At 44.1% G+C, this 17,926-nt stretch overlaps 1 protein-coding gene across 2 annotated transcripts in view; it reads right to left on the bottom strand.

Annotated features, from left to right (window-relative positions):
* Window positions 1–17,926, bottom strand: part of LOC147061255 (transcription factor COE1) — a 58,819-nt gene that overhangs the window by 24,886 nt on the left and 16,007 nt on the right. For both annotated transcript variants that reach the window (XM_085905918.1, XM_085905919.1), the window contains exons 7-9: window positions 4,529–4,610; window positions 3,129–3,270; window positions 778–908 (exon numbers count right to left, since the gene is read on the bottom strand). In XM_085905918.1, coding sequence (XP_085762044.1) covers window positions 778–908; window positions 3,129–3,270; window positions 4,529–4,610 — 355 coding nt within the window. The remainder of the gene's footprint in view (window positions 1–777; window positions 909–3,128; window positions 3,271–4,528; window positions 4,611–17,926) is intronic.

Below are 17,926 nucleotides of genomic sequence, written 5' to 3'. Positions count from 1 at the left end.
TTATGCATTATGGCCTTGAGAAAACAGAATAATTAGGGTGAGACATTTCACTAAACTAAACTTTTCAGCTTTCATTTGTTGACTTACCTTATTATTTATTTTTATAATTATTTTAATGGTGGAAGAGATGGATCATCATGTCAACTAAATTCAAGAGTGACAGTTATATGTAGCTCTGTGGGTGCATGTCGCTTAGCTGAAAAACAGTGACTTGTTTTGACACTCATTGGTTAAGAATACGCGATTAAGAATCTGCGACACAAGATTTGTATTGCATTGCAGTAAATCTCAAGCTGGTGATTAGGTTTTATTCACCTCACTGTGACACAAATAGGGTTGCGCCTTGGATGCATTCTAATAGTCAGTATATCTAATAATTTGTCAATCAGGAATTTGACAAAACAGTCATTTGTTTGAGTTGTGTGTCATCTTGCTGACAAACTATATTGACCTTTTTATTGTATAGTACTGTAACTTGTTTCCATCAAGTCAGGATGAATGAACCCCAAAGCAAATAAGGGTGTTCCTAAAGTGCAAACAATCGGATATATCGACCAACATGATATTGTGTTAAAATCCACAATTACCTTCTTTATAGATAACAGAAGTGTATTTAGCTTTCATACTAATTGCCAACAATTTGTGGTTTGAAATGAATTTGAGAAACTACATGTTTGAGGGCTGCTGTTTTGATTAACGAAATACAATTTACTACATGTTTTTCTTCCCTTGTGAAAAGTGCTGTGTCAGCTCTCATGTGACAAAAGGGTGACTAACCTCGCTCCAAACTAACATGGTGCCAAAAATGACCTGCAGGCCGTCAAAAAAGTTGTCGCCGATGATGATAACTGTAGCGCCCCCTGTGGTCCAACCTTCACTGGGGCTAATGGCTTTGATGCTGGGGGTTGCTGCGAAGACACAAAAGATGAGACGTTAAGTAACCTAATGACAAGCCCATAAAGGTCTTTACTGTTGGCATGGCGGCAAAGACCTTTATGGATATGACACGTGTAACAGTCCCCATCTTTACACACACACACGTTCACACACTACCTGCTCGGCCCAACTATCCCAAGGGCTGAGAGCAAGCGAGGAATACTAATCAGAGTGATTATACGCACCCCGTTATTAAACATCACCCCTGCCCCGTGTGTGAGGGCAGCAGCGGTGTGCTTGTTTTATGACACGTAGCAAAGCGCGAAGGCGTGTAAATGTCAGCTGTGCTGAGTGTCTGATCAAAGGCCACGCGACCGGGGAGCGGGGGCGACCCAACAGTAGCGCTGCCCTCAGAATACGCCGCCCTCATTAAGCAAACACTTAGCACTTGCTCAGCTATCTGCTTCCTGCACGCACTTGTCTCAGATCTGGGTTGGTCAGCGTACGGTCGCCTGCGGTCACTCGGGTTTGGGTCTTTGGGGAATGCCTTTTGTGAGGTCTTTAGGGCTTACCTCGCAAACTGCACGGAATAACAACAACAAACCATATTTTCAATAACGAGCGCACCACTGTTCTTCTGGTATTATGGATTTAGAGATTGCGAGATGTGATTGAAGAAAAGAACAACATGGGGAAATGTATGTTTATACAAGCTAAAGCTCTTTTTTTGCTTGTTAGACATGCTGTAATTCTGCAAAGCGGCATAATCCACTTTAGACTAGGCTGACGTTTTTTTTTCCCCGCCGGCAACCTAGCCTTTGCTCTTGGCCTGACTCTGTGCTCTGTTGATCCTCCCCAACAAGCCGGAATGATATTTAGCCTGCCTATACGCCTGCAGAGATCAACATTCGGCAAGCGGCAATCTGTGGCTGTAATCACGGCCTAAGATGCCTCCTTTTCACAGCCGTTGATATTATGTGCGCTCCATGCGTGTGCCGATGTGTGTGTGTGTGTGTGTGTTTGGATTAACCAGATGGTGGAACGTGAATCCACGTGATAGGATTATACTTTGGGGTGTTCCTCTGTGCCATCTGTTCAACTCTGTGCACTGTTATCTATTATCGCCTGAAATGAGTACCCCCCCACCCCCAAAGTTGTGTATGCCACACATACACTCAACACGGTGGTGGATGAAAAGTGAAGGCAAAAAAACAAAAAGAAAGCACGGTGTCTCCTTGCTTAGCATTTCATCTTTTCTTTGTACCATCAAGCACTCTTGCTCTCTCCTCATGTCACGGCTGCTCCCCCTCTCCTGTCAGGCCCTCTCTCTTCGCTCCTGTTGTTCTGCCTTCCAACCCCCATCATCAGGAGAATAGAAAATCACAGAGAGGAAATTCCCAAACAAATCTCCCTGACACGGGGAACATCTGTTAGTGTGGTGTGTCGTACTCTTCTTTCTTTGAAAGAGCCAAGCCTTCATGATGACTCCAGTTTGTCTTGTCTTTGTGAACTTTCCTAATCGGCTACGAGAGCAGGCCGAGTAGTCCGCAGCACCTCCGGAGAATAGTTATTAAAAATGCTTAACCATAGCGTTCAACCCTTGTGCAATCTACCACAGGCCATCACGCAAATCCTTACTTAGTTTGGTTTGTTTTTTTTCCTGTCATTATCATCCCTGAGGTTGACTTTCCTCAAAGAGAAAAAGAAATATGTTTCTCTTATTCAATCTCTAGGAAATTGAAATGAGAAAATAAGTGGATTAGAGATTTGGGAATCAGTGCGTGGTCCCTAAATCATGTGCACATGTCATTATGAAGTATTAAAGGTTTTGGTCTGACAGTGCGAGTGCAATGTGCATGGGTGTGTTTAAAAACCTGAGGGATAGGGAGTGATGGAGGGCTGCGGGATAAAAGCCAGTCTCCGAGGAAATAAAGCCAGTGTTGGCTTTAAGCAGAACAGTCCTCATAAGATACATAGTGCTTATGCGAGACAGAGTAGAAGGCCTAGAGGCAGACACCTGAGGGGAGCCAGACGCATGAGACATACAAGAGACTCACTCGCTATCACTTTCTCCTCTCAGCACAATTTCCAAACACTACAAGAGACAAAAAGTGAGAAACAAGAGTAACAAGAAAGATGGGAGGCAGAGGAGGGATTGAGTTCGGAGACAGACGGTGAGGAGGGGATGAGGAGTGTCGGGGAGGGGAGGGTGAAGACAAAGAAGTCGGATGTTATGTCGCTGCTTTTAGTACCGTGTTCCAGGTAGGACTGCGTGCCTTCCGACGGGTCCAGTCTTCGAGCTCTGCGCCCGTGTTTGGAGTTATTGTGCACAAACATGTTGTCCGACACTGCCAGCACGTGACCCTCCACGCTCACCGTAGTGGACACCACCACCTGAAAAACAGAAAGCAAAATGGAATCGATTGAAGAGGCATTAAAGGTTCATGGGACTTGGTCAGAGTACAAAACATTGAAAGTTTAATCCGAATGCAAATGTGCACCTTGATATATGTAAACTCATCTTCAAGTTTATACAGTCTAAACAAAGGGGAATAAAAAGTACTTTGTAAACTTATATTGATGAAATCTCAATCCGAAACAAAATGTATTTTCGTGGCGCGTGCACCAGCCCTCCTCAAACTACATGTAGATCAGTCATTAAATTTTTGCATAATTCTAACCATTAACGAAGAAAAACATGCTGATCAAAACAATATCTCAGAGGTAATTAAAAGAAATCTGGGTGATAATTTAAAGGCCTATAAAACAGATGCCTCTTCTTCAAAATGGAAGTTTTCACCTCTAATGTAGCTCATTTATCATTTGATGGATAAACTTATGCGCATTGTTTATTGTCAATTCTCGGCCATTCGCTGTAGAAGATGTGAACTGTTAAAACTTCTGTCATTTATTTGTTCTTTTTTTGAATGTCAATGTTGTTCATAGCCAACAACAACAATTTGGCACTCAGCAATACACGAATGTATTGAAACACTGTTGAGTGGTTTGAGATTTCAAATTGTAAGAACTATTGTCTGCGCACGGAGAGGACTGACTCTGGATGCTGACAATCATGTCTAGAGGAACGGCCGGGAAATCAAAACAACCAGCTGAAAGAGACTCTTTGTAGAGCTGTTAAAGAGTCAAGCACATCATGATCACATTCATTTAGCCCATAGGTGTCAAACTCACGGCCCAGGGGCCAGATATGACATGCCACATCATGTTATGTGGCCCACAAAGACACATTTTGTATCGACTTTGTGTCATTACTAAAATTACAAATGTCTTCACTTATAATTACCATTCGTCCTTTTAAAATATTCAAACCATTTTACTAGTCTTTGATTTCAAAACTGGTTGTTAATCAGTTTGTTGTGTAGCCTATACTGTATGTATATAGAAGACGTTGACAGTCATAATGGCCCTCCAAGGGAAACTATGACTATGATGCGCCCCGCAGCAAAAATGAGTTTGACACCCCATGGATTCAGCCCATGGACTGAAGCATAAACGTTATGGCGAATACATTTGTTTTCATATGCATTTACACATGGTTTCTTTTTTGAGCACACTCATACTGCCATGTCTTAGTTTTTTTTTTCAGTTTAAGCCATGCAGTCCATTTGTACATTATAGTCGCACATGTCACCTGAAAACGGCGCATGTCTCGTGGGTTGCCAGCATTCTTCAAACAGTTCTGGTTACACTTCAGGAAGAACTTGAGGAAGAACCTACGTGCAGAGAGGGAGGGAGGGGGGGAAGAAATTAGTTGTTAAGACGGAAAAAGAGCACCTGTCTGTCAGTGAAACTACTGTGTCTGTGCTGCAAACATAAAACGCGAAGAAAACAAAATAAAGCAGCAGCAGTGGCAGACAGGGCTAACGCACTGCATGCCGCAGCCTCATCCATCAGTTCTTTATGACAAAAGGCAGTTTTGGATGTAAAAACTGCTCTGGGATATTGAGTAAGATGCTACCTTGTATATCCATCTTGGGGCTGCTGTCACAGCTTGTCATAAACTCAAATGGGCAGAGGCAGCCCCCCCCCCCCCCCCCCCCCCCAGCAGAGCCCAGTGACGGAGGTTGTACTGTAGCTACTATGCAGCTCAGTGTTGCCATTCCTGCCGCTCTCAATCTCAGTGTGAGAGACCACATCAACAGCACCTGCCATGCATTATTAATAGGCTGAGATGGCAAGTATGGCTACCCACATCAATACTTAATGAGGGAGGGAGGGGAGAGGAGGCTGGGTCGGAGTAGTGAAGGAGGGTGTGTGTGTGTGGGGCGGGGGGGGGGCACACCAGAGGCCTGAAAAGCAGAAAGAGGATGGCTGGCAATTTATACATACACACCCCCACCTCCACCCGATTGCTTGAAGCCTGACAACTTCTTCCTTAACAGATACTACAGTAAATCTCTCCTCCACTTCGTACTGCTGCATTTGTCTGTCTGCCTGACAAATAAATCACACACATCGAATGAACGACTAATATAAATAACACTGTGAGCAAATAAACAGGAACCCTCAAAAAAGGGGATTTTTTTTTTTTTTTTTAGAAGAAAAGCTACATTTCCCGATCGCGCCCCTCCTCATCCTCCCTTTGAGGTAGCTCAAAGAAGTGCTGACAGCCGAAAGTGCTTACAATACAGATCTCCACCAGCTAGAGAGAGAATCGCTCCTTTGCTCAGCTTTTCCTTCTTATGTCTTATTTTCTCCCCTCTGTTCATTTATTACGGCTGGGATTCTGCACTGGGCAGCGTGTTCTGGAGCCAACTGGCCTCGGATATATAATCATGCACTGGCAAACGTATCACGTGCAAATATAGCAGCATGTCAAGTGGGACACGGTGGGGGCGGGGGGGTGGGGGGCAAGAAAAAGACAAAGATAAATGGACAGAGCAGAGTTCCGTTTCATTTCAAGGGCTGCCCTTCTGCTGTGCGCATTACATGCATCTGATGTAATTCGAGAACTTGTGAATTTATCCCCGACAACTTTTAAATGCATGACAGCTGGTTAGTGGTTGACGCTGTTCCTTAAGCAAAGAAGAAAAAAAGCTTTAGATGATCTGAATAACAAAGTGTCTTTTGGTGCTGCCTTTTTCTTCCCCCTCCTGCTTTGTTTGTGTTCTGATTTACAATCTTGTTGGTGCAAAGAAGATACACTTGATTTGAATGGAGGCGGCGAGGGGGGAGTAAAGGAAGAAACCGATGGTAAAAAAGGACAAAGTAGAGGGTATGCGAAATCCGAAAGGAGAAACAGACCACCCTCCTGTATATTTTAGAAGCTGTGGACCAATAGCTCAATAATTCATAAAGCTGAGAGATGGAGTTTTTTTTCTCCTTTTTTTTACAGTGGCTGTTGAAGCCCACAGGCTGATGGTCTTCTAACTTCCTTATCCACCAGGGGGTCAAAGGGCATCTTCGCAGACAGCTGCGGACCACATCCTCTACCTTCCTATCGGCACCTCCTGTTTAATTCATTGACTCCGATCTTTCCCCAAGTGTCCTCCTTTTCCTCCTCGGAGGCGTTTATGATTGCGGAATGATGCATAAGTGAAAGTAGGAAAGCTAAGGTCACTGCAGTCAGAGGTGACTAAATCAGCAGGTTAAATATCAACTTTAAGCAGTGGGGAAAAGAAACGAGACGGTGCTAGATATCGCCTGGGATACTCTGCGCAAAAAAAAAAAAAAAATGGCCAAGTTGTTACACTTATATGCCAGCGTGTCCCATACATGGATCATCTGATTCATTATTTACATGACTTAAGGTGTCTGGAATCAGTGGCATGGAAACATTACAAAACTGCAGCATGCTGATTCCTCGCTGCTCTTTCTCATCACCGCCGGGTGTCGAGGGACTGCGCACGTTTACAGTACACGGATCGACGTAGAGGGTGTGTGTGTTTGTGTGTGTGTGTGTGGGGGGGGGGTAAAGGGCAATGAATGTTGATAGGCAATAGCAAAGAGATTACTGCAAGGATTTGTGAATAATCTGCTTGACAGATGACCAGTAAATATGGACAGAATGCTGATGATAGCCTATTATTTGAACTTTTACTTCATCACATTTTCATCCTCAAAACATGATTGTTGATCTTCTCCCCTGTGTGGATTTAACAAAAGGAACAAAAAAATCAAAACATGAGTTGTTGTTGCGCAAGTACAATGAACACAAAAGTACAAAAGACACGTTCACACCTGCATAATCAAGTCCGATCCAATACGATTCAAGTTAAGCAAAAAGCTGTTTAGCTCTTTCTTTGACTTTTTGAAGACTAGGCAAGGGGATGCCAAGAGAAAATAAATTACAAACTCTAGACAAGAGCTTTTATGGACCGACTAATTGTCGAGCAATCTAAAGAGGGCTCAATTGTTTTTGACTTTTACTGCAGTGTCAAGTTCTTTTTACACTTGGCTGATACATAATGTTGAAATGTCACTACTTCCACTGGAACATTAAACAAAGGTTATGATTACTTCCTATTGGAAAGAAATTAAATTGTGTTCCGCTTTACAGTTTACACAAAAATCTATAATTTCATTTGTGTATTTTCCAGTGGGGTGAATTGGACTGTGCAGAACTGAGGAGTGTTTGAAATTTTCTTTACATAATCCTATTCAAAATTTTCAGGCCTAGTACGATTTGAAAAGGCTTGATATGAACACTGTTTCCATACATTCTCTACGCAGATTTTTGCATCTGCACCTAATTGTGGCCCCTGTGATGCTTGTTTTTCCTCCAAATACCTTGTGTTTGTGCTTCGCACTCTTGCAGGTTTCACGCTGTTTTAACAGCTCAGACTACACTGCTACAAATATTACCACTGCAAATTGCTTCACGGGCTGGATTAAATGAAATAAACCCATTGTAGTCTCCCATAATTACCCCCCTTCCTCCCCTTCAACTCCCAAATCCAGAAATGGCTGTGGAAGTGAATTTGTGTAAATTACTGCTCGCCCTCTTGACGGCACATGGCAAAAATGCGTAGCAGCGCAAACGGGTGAATTACGCACGCAGTGGAAGTGTACTGCTGTAGTCATTTAATGATCTCACACTTTCATCATGAGCTGGCATTATTTGTCACTCCGGAGCAATTAAACACAAAATCACCCGCTGCCCATAAAAACAAAACAAGGAAAGCAATTATAACACAACTTTTAAGTAATCCCTAAAGCATCTAAATATTATTACTCTGGTGGAGCTAGAGAATGTCTATGTGATTAGCCAACAGCAAGCGAGCCTCAAAGGGACCATTGTGTTAAATTCTCTAATAATTTTCCTACATTAGTCACAAATGAGGAGAACAGTATACTTCCTTGTCAAATTTAACACGAGGGGGGGAACTTTACAATGTTGTGGTTTTATCTACCTCAGTAGTTCCACTTGATTCATCTTCTCCCTTGTTCTCATTGTGTTGCACGTCTTTGTCACATTTCTTCATTTTCTCTCTCTCTCTCTCTCTCTCTCTTTCTCTCGCTCTCTCACACACACACTCTGCGCTGTCAGTTTTCCTACAAAGCTGACACACACTGTAAGAATAGTGATGCCATAACTCAGCCTTCTCCGCCTCCCTCCATCCATTTCTGCCAAACACATCATCTCCACAAGAAAAGCTCTGTATCAGGCCCCTAATATGCTTCATGAGGTGTGTAATTCAGTGTGCTCCAGAGGGGAGCCATTTATCTCCAAGGTTAACTAAGTGACACAACAGCACTTCCCCGCGCCTGTTAACCACCGTGGGACATGTTGAACTAATCTAGGCAGGTAGAGGAATGGGACATCCTCCACTACGCCAATTAAGTGATACGATTTGTTCAGGAAATCCATCCTAATGAAGTCACGGGCGCCTCAAATTAAGTGTAAATATTTGTAAGTACAATGTAGCGCAAGATCGGGGGGAAGAAAATTGTCATACAGAATGTCCATCCTCTGTTCTCCGCATTTTCTTTCCCTCTTGTGTGTCATTTCTCGTCTTCATTCTTGGCTCTGTAACTCTCCACTTCCCTCCTTCCGCCATGCATCACTGACACTTCAACCGTAAGTCTGCCTGCCTGCCTGCCTGCCTGCCTTGTTTTCTTGGTGACCTGTCTGCCTTCCTGCGGTACATATTTAAGGGTGGAAGCACGCACACACATATAAACACACGCGCGCACTAATTTAGGGAGATTTATGAGGGGAGCCTTGCACCAGGAGCCACGGAGGCTGACCCCAGGGGTGTAGGGGGCCACTGGGTGGGGGAGGGTCCCTGGCTCCACAGGAGGGACATTAATAATCCAGAACCAGGTCTGTCTCTGGGTCTGGCCCGGGGCCTCGGACACTAACACAACTGCAGTGGCCCACTTTAGATTGAGGCCCATGTTTAGATAGATAGATAGATAGATAGATAGATAGATAGATAGATAGATAGATAGATAGATAGATAGATAGATAGATAGATAGATAGATAGATAGATAGATAGATAGAGAGAGAGAGAGAGAGAGAGAGAGAGAGAGAGAGAGAGAGAGAGAGAGAGAGAGAGAGAGAGAGAGAGAGAGAGAGAGAGAGAGAGAGAGAGAGAGAGAGAGAGAGAGAGAGAGAGATAGATAGATAGATAGATAGATAGATAGATAGATAGATAGATAGATAGATAGATAGATAGATAGATAGATAGATAGATAGATAGATAGATAGATAGATAGATAGATAGATAGATAGATAGATTCTCCTTCAAAGCGGTGTTGTGCACCACTATATTGCCCTCATGTCTATCTTAAGTGTCATGATTTATTCAAATAGAACATCTCACTATGCTGAAAAATTCATTCCCAGCTTGGTCGCCCCATCCTCCCGCTCCGCCGTATCTCCAGCCTTGTCTGTGCATACATGTCATGTCAGCCGAATTTGCCCTGTCGTTAAATATTTCTCAGAACAAATGGACCCTGGAGGAGGGAGACGGTGGGTCAGAGGAATCGGCACAGTGCCGTCGCCGCTCCGGGAGAAGCCCCACTTGGGAGAGATAGTCGGTGGCCTTCCTTTGAGTCGGAGTTGCAGTCCTAGCTTGGGGACAGAAGTCCCAGAGACACTTAACAAATTGTGTTTCATCCATTTCATCTGAAAAGGATCATTCAAAATTCAACTGAAATAACTCTGAAAGACAGGCGGTGAAACGTGTCCAGCTTGTCGGTGCCGGGTTCAACAACTTGTAGCGAGGGAACATCGCTCGCGGTGACCCGAGTTTTACTCGGTGGCATATTGAGGGGTTAAAGACAGCCAAATAAACATCAAACATGGAAGAGTGTGTGCTTTCATATGCCATGAGGAATAAGTGGCTGTCTGAGTGATGGACAAGGTTGGCAGGCGGTGCTGATTGAAACACTTCCTCTGTCGGGCCTGGCCCATTAATCTGATGAAGACAGCGACGGAGCGCGCCAGGCCCAGGACACACGGAGGCAGACACAGAGCGGAGCAGCCGGCCTCTGGATCAGTGGAGTAATGAAGGGTCCTGGTCCTTCTCACCTCAGCGCCGTCCTGCCAAGCTGCGACGCTCGACCGCCCCGTCCAACCCAAACGCTGCACTCGTGGGACTGACCGGTGAATAATGGCCCTGTCATCAGCTTGGGTGGACGCCACCAGACAGCCCCGAGGTGTGTGTGACCGTGTGTGCGCGTGTATTTGTGCCCGCCCGCGAAGCTCACCGCTCATTCAACCTTAATGTTCCCTCCTCTAACTTGGGTGAAGAGTGTATTCATATTGAATGGTGTTGATTTAAGTACACGTTAAACTCAATGCATAATGCATCGACTAAATATAGCTTGATAAAGAGCAACGTGTCAACTCGAGACCGGCTCCATACATTGTGGGGATGAATGTAGCGCTTGCAAAAGTTATTTCTTTTTGTTCCATTTAAGCAGTGTATTAAATCATAACCAGGACTGCGAGTGCACATGGGCTCAAGGTTATAGTTTCTAAATGCACTAGGATTAGGAATCTCAAACTTAATTAGTTTGTTCTCAAGTGAAAAGTTGCTCTTCCAGCGGGTCTTGAGAGAGGACTATGAAGAGAAAGTGGGAAATGTGAATGTTTGTATGTGTGTGACAGAATGCAAAGACAGACTGATGCTGAGCATAGATTCACTGTGACTTTTGTGTACGTGTGTGTGTGTGTGTGTGTGTGTGTGTGTGTGTGTGTGCGCGCGCGCGTGCGTGCGTGCGGGTGTTTTGGCCTTGCGTCCCTCTGTGTTTATCAAACATATTACAGCTCCTTCTAGATTCCTCACCTGCACTCCCCCAGCTTGCTACATATGGCCCACCAATCACAAAATAAGGAATCATGCATATATTAGCATAGCTAATAGGCTCCCCTCTCCATTTAATATGCAAATTTGCTGAAACATTACTGAATGCCGTCTGTTCTAAATGAATAAATTTGAATCGCAATTAGAATAATCCTTTATAATTAATGAAAACTGTCAATTTTGGTTCAGGAGTAATTTGATTAAAGTGGTGATGGGACACTTATGAAGTTCACGGGGCGACGAGGAGGGTGAGCTCATACTTGCACACTCAAACACACAAGCTGCACAGTGCAGGGGCTGCGGGTGCATTATTGATGACAATGATTAATAAAATTAAAATGGTGCTTGTCACATATGGAGATCCCCCTTGCACCCCTTTTTTTAAGTTTTTTTTTTTGTTTCACTGCTTTACGCCCATGGAGCAACAACAGATCAATCTGGCACCTGACAGAGGGGGAAAAGTGGGGGAGTGATTGAAAAGGTTTTGGGGCCTCACGGCGCTGTGTCAGTGGCCTGTCTGTCCAAAGGGAGAGCCTGATGGACTGTCACACAAGGGGGAGGGAGGGGGCAGAGCACACACACTCGTAGAGTCATTACAAGGTGTTTAAAGGTTTCCCGGAGGAGGGCACAGGCCAGTGCGGCTGTTTGCTCACTTTCATGAGTACATCACATATATTAAGATGTTATGAGGAGAATAAAGAGGGGAACCAGTTTCGAACTGTTCATAACCAACCCCTTCTTCACCATTAACCCCTCTCATGCTGTGCAATGGGTGCTGAAGCGCGTAATGGTGTCACTTAAAATAGGGTCACTCAACTGCGGGCAATTGATGCAAGTGCTATACTACACCGATGTGCGAGCACGACTATTTGCGCGGCGACTCGAACACGAGCGAGCGTATTTGCATGGCTTCAACCCAATAATAATGGTCCGGATTGTGTAGCGCCTCGCAGACTAATTAGTCAAATCACTGAGAAAATAGCAGCCGGCTAATTAATGGGTATTATGGCATTTCAGAAATCACTGCTCTAATTGGGAGGGAAATGAGGCTCACATTTCCATACAGCAATACTAGCGGCTTTATCCGTCCGTCTATCTATCCGTCTGTCTAGCTACTTGGCATGCTTGCTTTTAAAAACAGCCCGCAAAGCGGCAAAAATAATTACTCGACGCAGGCTTGTGCATCTAAACACACAAACCAAATATGTATGCGTGATGTATTGTTTTTGCAGGGTGGCCGCTATCCAACTTTACCCGCATCGAGTCAAAGATCACCACACTAAACATATTTGTAGCCTCTAAGTTATTGTTTTATGTTTTATGAGCGAGCTGCCGTCATATTGCTTTCAGAGCAAAAAGTGCCTGATGCGATTGAACCGGCGAGTAATATAATGCATCTGAATAATTCCCCATTTTCTGTGTGTGCGTGTGGCTGCCCAGAAAGTCCCCTTGACACACATGCATACATGCATGCACATCCCCAATAGGTTCCTCTTAACCCTATCAGACAGTGAGACGATCAAAATAGATTTGCATTCAAATGCCACATGCCGGCTATCAAATATCAAATCAAGTCGCTGAGACAGACAGGCAGTCACCTCCTCCTTTTTCCTTTCGGGGTCCCAGGGAGTTCCCGTCCCCACCGGACGAGCTCTATCCAAGAGTGACAGGCTGCGGCCGGCGCTTGATTGACAGCCGGTTGAGGCTGGCTTTTCCACGCCGCACCACAGTCCCTTCCCACACTCACACTGCCTCGGTTCACCTCCACCATCACCCCTGCCCGTGGACCGCTGCCTGCATCTGCGACAGCCCCTGGGCTTGTGCCCCGCAGGCTGCACAGCACCATACATACAAATCACAGTGTGTCAGTCCCGTGAAAGGGCCCATTTTGACTTTGTCCTTGTAAAGTCAGGCACCCCCTTGAAGCGGTTTGAATCTGAAGCCCGCTTCCATTACTTTCCCTGCTTCCCTCCCTCCACACACAGGCAGGCACAATCGGACACCCGAAGCACACCGACTTTGCAGAAATGCCGTATTTATTGGTCCACGGGCAGAGGCGCAGTATAAATACATCAATAACAAAACACACAAACAGGCAAGATACACTCCAACAGGCCAAGACCCCGGGCCTAATCTCACACACTCAGCAAGTACACCTGGTTAATGTTAAGAGGGCAGTTATAGTCAATTACATCCCCATATAACGCATAAACCTCCACCCCGCCTGTGCCGAGAAAGTAATTGGAAACAGGCGCCCGACGTACCGGAGTTCAAGTAAAAAGTTTACTTCCCACCCCCGACTTTGCCATTCACGAGAACTCTTCTGAAGGCCCCGGGGCTAATGTAAGAGGGTATAATAGGAGGCGAGGCTGCCATTTCCACAAACGGCAGCGAAAAGAGCAGGCGGATATGAAGTCATATAAGCTACTACAGAGGAAGACAAAAGTAATAGGATGGAGGCACGAAGGCTTTGTCTAAGGGGTTAGGTGGCGGGTCAGGGTGAGAGGGTGTTCCAGTGGTTTTGGTGGGGGGGAAATGAGCGGGTGTCAGACAGCGGTTGTAAGTGGGAGTTCGAGACTGACAGGTGACATTACCCTGCGTCATGGCTGGACGGACTGGGGGACAGGGGGCTCGATGGTTATCCAAGCAGAGAAATGTCACCGTCCAGACGCCACTGTCACGCACACACACACACACACACACACACACACACGCACCCACACACACACACACACACACACCCACACACACACACACACACACACACACACACACGCACACTTATGCATACAAAGTCCACACGCAGATCCAGGACAAAGGAGTCTGGAGTCTTTGAGTTAAAAAAAAAAAAAAAGGCTGGCTGCACCGGACAGAGATGAAGAGATTACATCTCCATTTAAAATAGGAAGAGATGAGAATAAAAAGACAGCACCACAGAAAAAGCAAAGAGTCAAAGACTGATACAACCTTGCATTTATTGGTCGTATCTTCTTTGGAAACAGAAGCTTCTTCCCCTCAAGTTCCTTCAATTTCCTTTTTCATTATTTTTTTTATTTCTTCACAATCTGTTGTCCGTGGTTTTCATTAAAGCCTAACCTAATTTCAGCAAAGCTTATAAAATGTCCATATTGCTGCTCATTCGACCCCATTGATTTAGCGTTTGGTTAAATATTCACGACTGTGGATGCAATTAACATGCTGTTAATGAATAATTGATCGCATCTTAAGCGGCCATAAAACTCATGCATATTAATTATTGAAACAGGAAATATGAAAAAAAACAACCTTCCTTGTTTTGCCTCAATCAAGCTTCTTTCATTTTTCTTTAGTCAGGAAGGCATGTGCAAAGTATTCAAGAGGGAAAAGTGGGTTGTGTGCGTGTGTGTGTGGGTGTGTGTGTGTGTGTATGTGTGTGTTTTGAAGGAGGCAGCAGGCAGAATGAGCAATGAACCCTATGCAAATGCCTCTTATAAACACCACTTTAACAGCTCTTATACGGCTTTAAGGTGCTCGTCAGTACATCCATTCCGCTCATGCAAACATCTCAAAGTACAGTGTGTAACACCACTGTCAGATACTGACAATATTTTTGGGTAGTAGGAGCCTATTTTGGAAAGATGGTCACAAAAAAAAAAACCCCAGCAGAGTTAACTGCTTAGCGTGGCAGAACTGCTCAACTCCATGGCTAACCAAAACAGCAGTGCAGTGCACATCATGTAAATAGTCTCTCAGATTCAAATTGTGATGGAACATTCTGGGCAGTACCAATTTAGCAAAAAGAAGAAGAATTTTTTTTTCCAGCAGTTAGCCCATATGTGATGTTTCAACTCAAGTCTAGTGTGTGCATGAGTGGAGTTTTCTTTTATTTGGTATTTTCGGTTGCAGTTAGAAATGGGTGCTTGCGCCATTGTGGGAGTGATTCCGACTAATGTTATTAGATATTTCATGATTTTTTTTTTTACAATGATTCAAAATGTTCAATGCACCGTGTTCTTATATTTATGAATGACATACGCCACACGTCAGTGGCGCCTATCTGCGCCTTGATCCAATTCACTAAAATCACATGACACCACCTGCGTTACAACTGATCTGCCAAATTCCCAAACGTGCTAAACTAGAATTGGTCAAGCCCAAAAATAGATAAGATAAAAAAGATACACCAGTTTTCATGCTGAGTGCGCATGCACCTGTCTATGAAAATAAAGTCTATATGTTAGCTTTAAGCTAACAGACTTTTGTTGAAATATGTTTTTTTGGACATCTGGTAATTACAGTGTTGTATCTGAATGCGTTCAGTGAACGAAGGTTCATGAACTCGTTCATAATTTGGACAAAGGTGAACGGAATCTAGCGAATTTTTGCTTCATGAACATTTTTGTGGACGCAATCATTCTGGGTCCAACAAACATTTTTCTCTTCTAAGACTTCAGAATAAAACGTCGCTTGCTAAACACACTGTAAACAAGTCGGCAGAAAAAGGATTTGGCAACCCCGGCACGGACGTCATCAAAATGTGACAAAAGGGAGAAAACAGACGCTCCAGTCGATGAAACTCATGTCGCGTGACAAGCAGCCTCAGTCTCCGCTCGCTTTTGTCAAACGGCAACAATAAGGTATCATCCTATAAGAGCATTCAGGAATTTTAAGAAAGGTTGCAGTGCTCTCAATAGCATTGAACCATAAATTACTCTTAATGAGATTGTTTTCATCCATCCATCCATCCATCCATCCATCCTTCCATCCATCCTTCCATCCTTCCATCCATCCATCCATCCATCCATCCATCCATCCATCCATCCATCCATCCATCCATCCATCCATCCATCCATCCATCTATCCATTCATTCATCCATCATCCATCCATCCATCCATCCATCCATCCATCCATCCATCCATCCATCCATCCATCCATCCATCCATCTATCCATCCATCCATCCATCCATCCATCCATCCATCCATCCATCCATCCATCCATCCATCCATCCATTCATTCATTCATCCATCCATCCATCCATCCATCCATCCATCCATCCATCCATCCATCCATCCATCCATCCATCCATCCATCTATCTATCCACCTAACCATAACCACCCATTTAGCTATCCGCAGCAGAGTAAACAAATGATCACATCTGGCCCACAGTTCGTTTATTTTGTGTTTTTATATTTTACTTTTGGGAATTCCGGCTTCCTCTTGCATTCCAAAACCCTGCATGTTATTAAACGTTCATAAGACAGAAATGATCAGACAAATGAATATATATATATATATATATATATATATATATATATATATATATATATATATATATATATATATATATATATATATATATATATATATATATATATATATATATATATATATATATATATATATATATGCGGGCAGTAGATCTTTGGTCATTGACTATCACCCTGCATGGGTGTGTGTATTTATGCATATGGTTCCAGGGATGCTGGGGGCAGGGTTACATTTATTAACCATGCACTCCTAAACCACTGTAAAATGTTTTGACATGAAAAATACATCCCAGAAGCAACCACACACTCCAGGAAAACACCAATTTACATCGTCGCTTGTTATTTATTTAGCACGCCAAGCTCTTGAAGGTGTGTGTGTTACTTTCCACCATCTCCTTCTGAGATACATCTCTAACTACTCTACAACGTCGGTGCCTTGGAGCTAAAAGTGACAAGCCGTCAATTGTGCTTCGATTAAAAAAAAGAGAAACTTCTTGTTGTCTGCGCACATGTCTTCCGTTGTGTGATGTTGGTTTGATCAAAGAAGCAGCACTTTGGTAAAAATAGGAAGACACCATGCTGCTACACAGACTGATGAACGACGGCCAGACTTTCTGCAAAAACACTCTACCCATTTCTTTCCCTGGTCTGTCCATCTCTGTCTTTCTCATTATCTGCTACGTTCTCTCTCATGGTGGCTGGGCCTCCTACATTCAGCCAGCAGGTAAGTAATGTCTTGTGTAGTTTTATAGAAAGAAAGAGTACGGCTTGCAAGCTATATCGCCACTGTAAAGAGTTTTTATTTTTTTTAATACAAGGAGAGGAAGTGGCTGGGAGCGGAATGAAAGCGAGAAGCACACCAGCAGCGAGACAGAATATGATAGAAAGATGCCCCATGCTTGTGTTTCATCTCATCTTAGCAGGTTCACCTCGCGGTGAAATTCCTCAAACGCACCTTCAGTCATCACTGACGGAGGGGGGGCTTAAGAGAACCGGAGGAGGCAGAAAACCGACAAAGTAAGCAAGAAAGGCGAAGGGGGGACATGCGCACGGCAGGTGGATCTGGCTTTGGCTAATTCTCGGGGTGTGGGAAAGCGGAGCACCTAACACAGGTTGGCCTGGTTTCTGTAATGACTTTGATTCTTCTCTCTGCCTGCTAAGTCTCACTGGGGACCCAGGCTGCATAATAACATCTTACACACTCACACACTCACACACACACAGGTCTATGGGGAGCTAATTATTCTTACCTGTGTTAATTATTGCTGTAAGCCAATCAGTGGACTCTGTGCTAATTAGGCAGCGTTAGGTCTGATTAGTGTTTTGCAGGCGGCTCCCTCAAACTGTTATCCACCATACTAGTGCCCTCAGGCGAGAGAAGAGAACAGGTGGATGCTTGCCCTGCGTGCATGTGTGTTTGTGTGCAAGTGTATGTGAGTGTGTGTGTATTCATCCTTCATAATAAATAACTGAAGGACAGCTTGGATTCACAATAAAACAAAAGTCTAATCAGCTACTTTTGG

This window comes from Syngnathus leptorhynchus, chromosome 2 (genome assembly GCF_054491065.1).
Source record: "Syngnathus leptorhynchus isolate UIUO chromosome 2, UIUO_Slep, whole genome shotgun sequence".
NCBI lineage: Eukaryota > Metazoa > Chordata > Actinopteri > Syngnathiformes > Syngnathidae > Syngnathus > Syngnathus leptorhynchus.
This window is presented reverse-complemented; position numbering and strand designations above follow the sequence as displayed.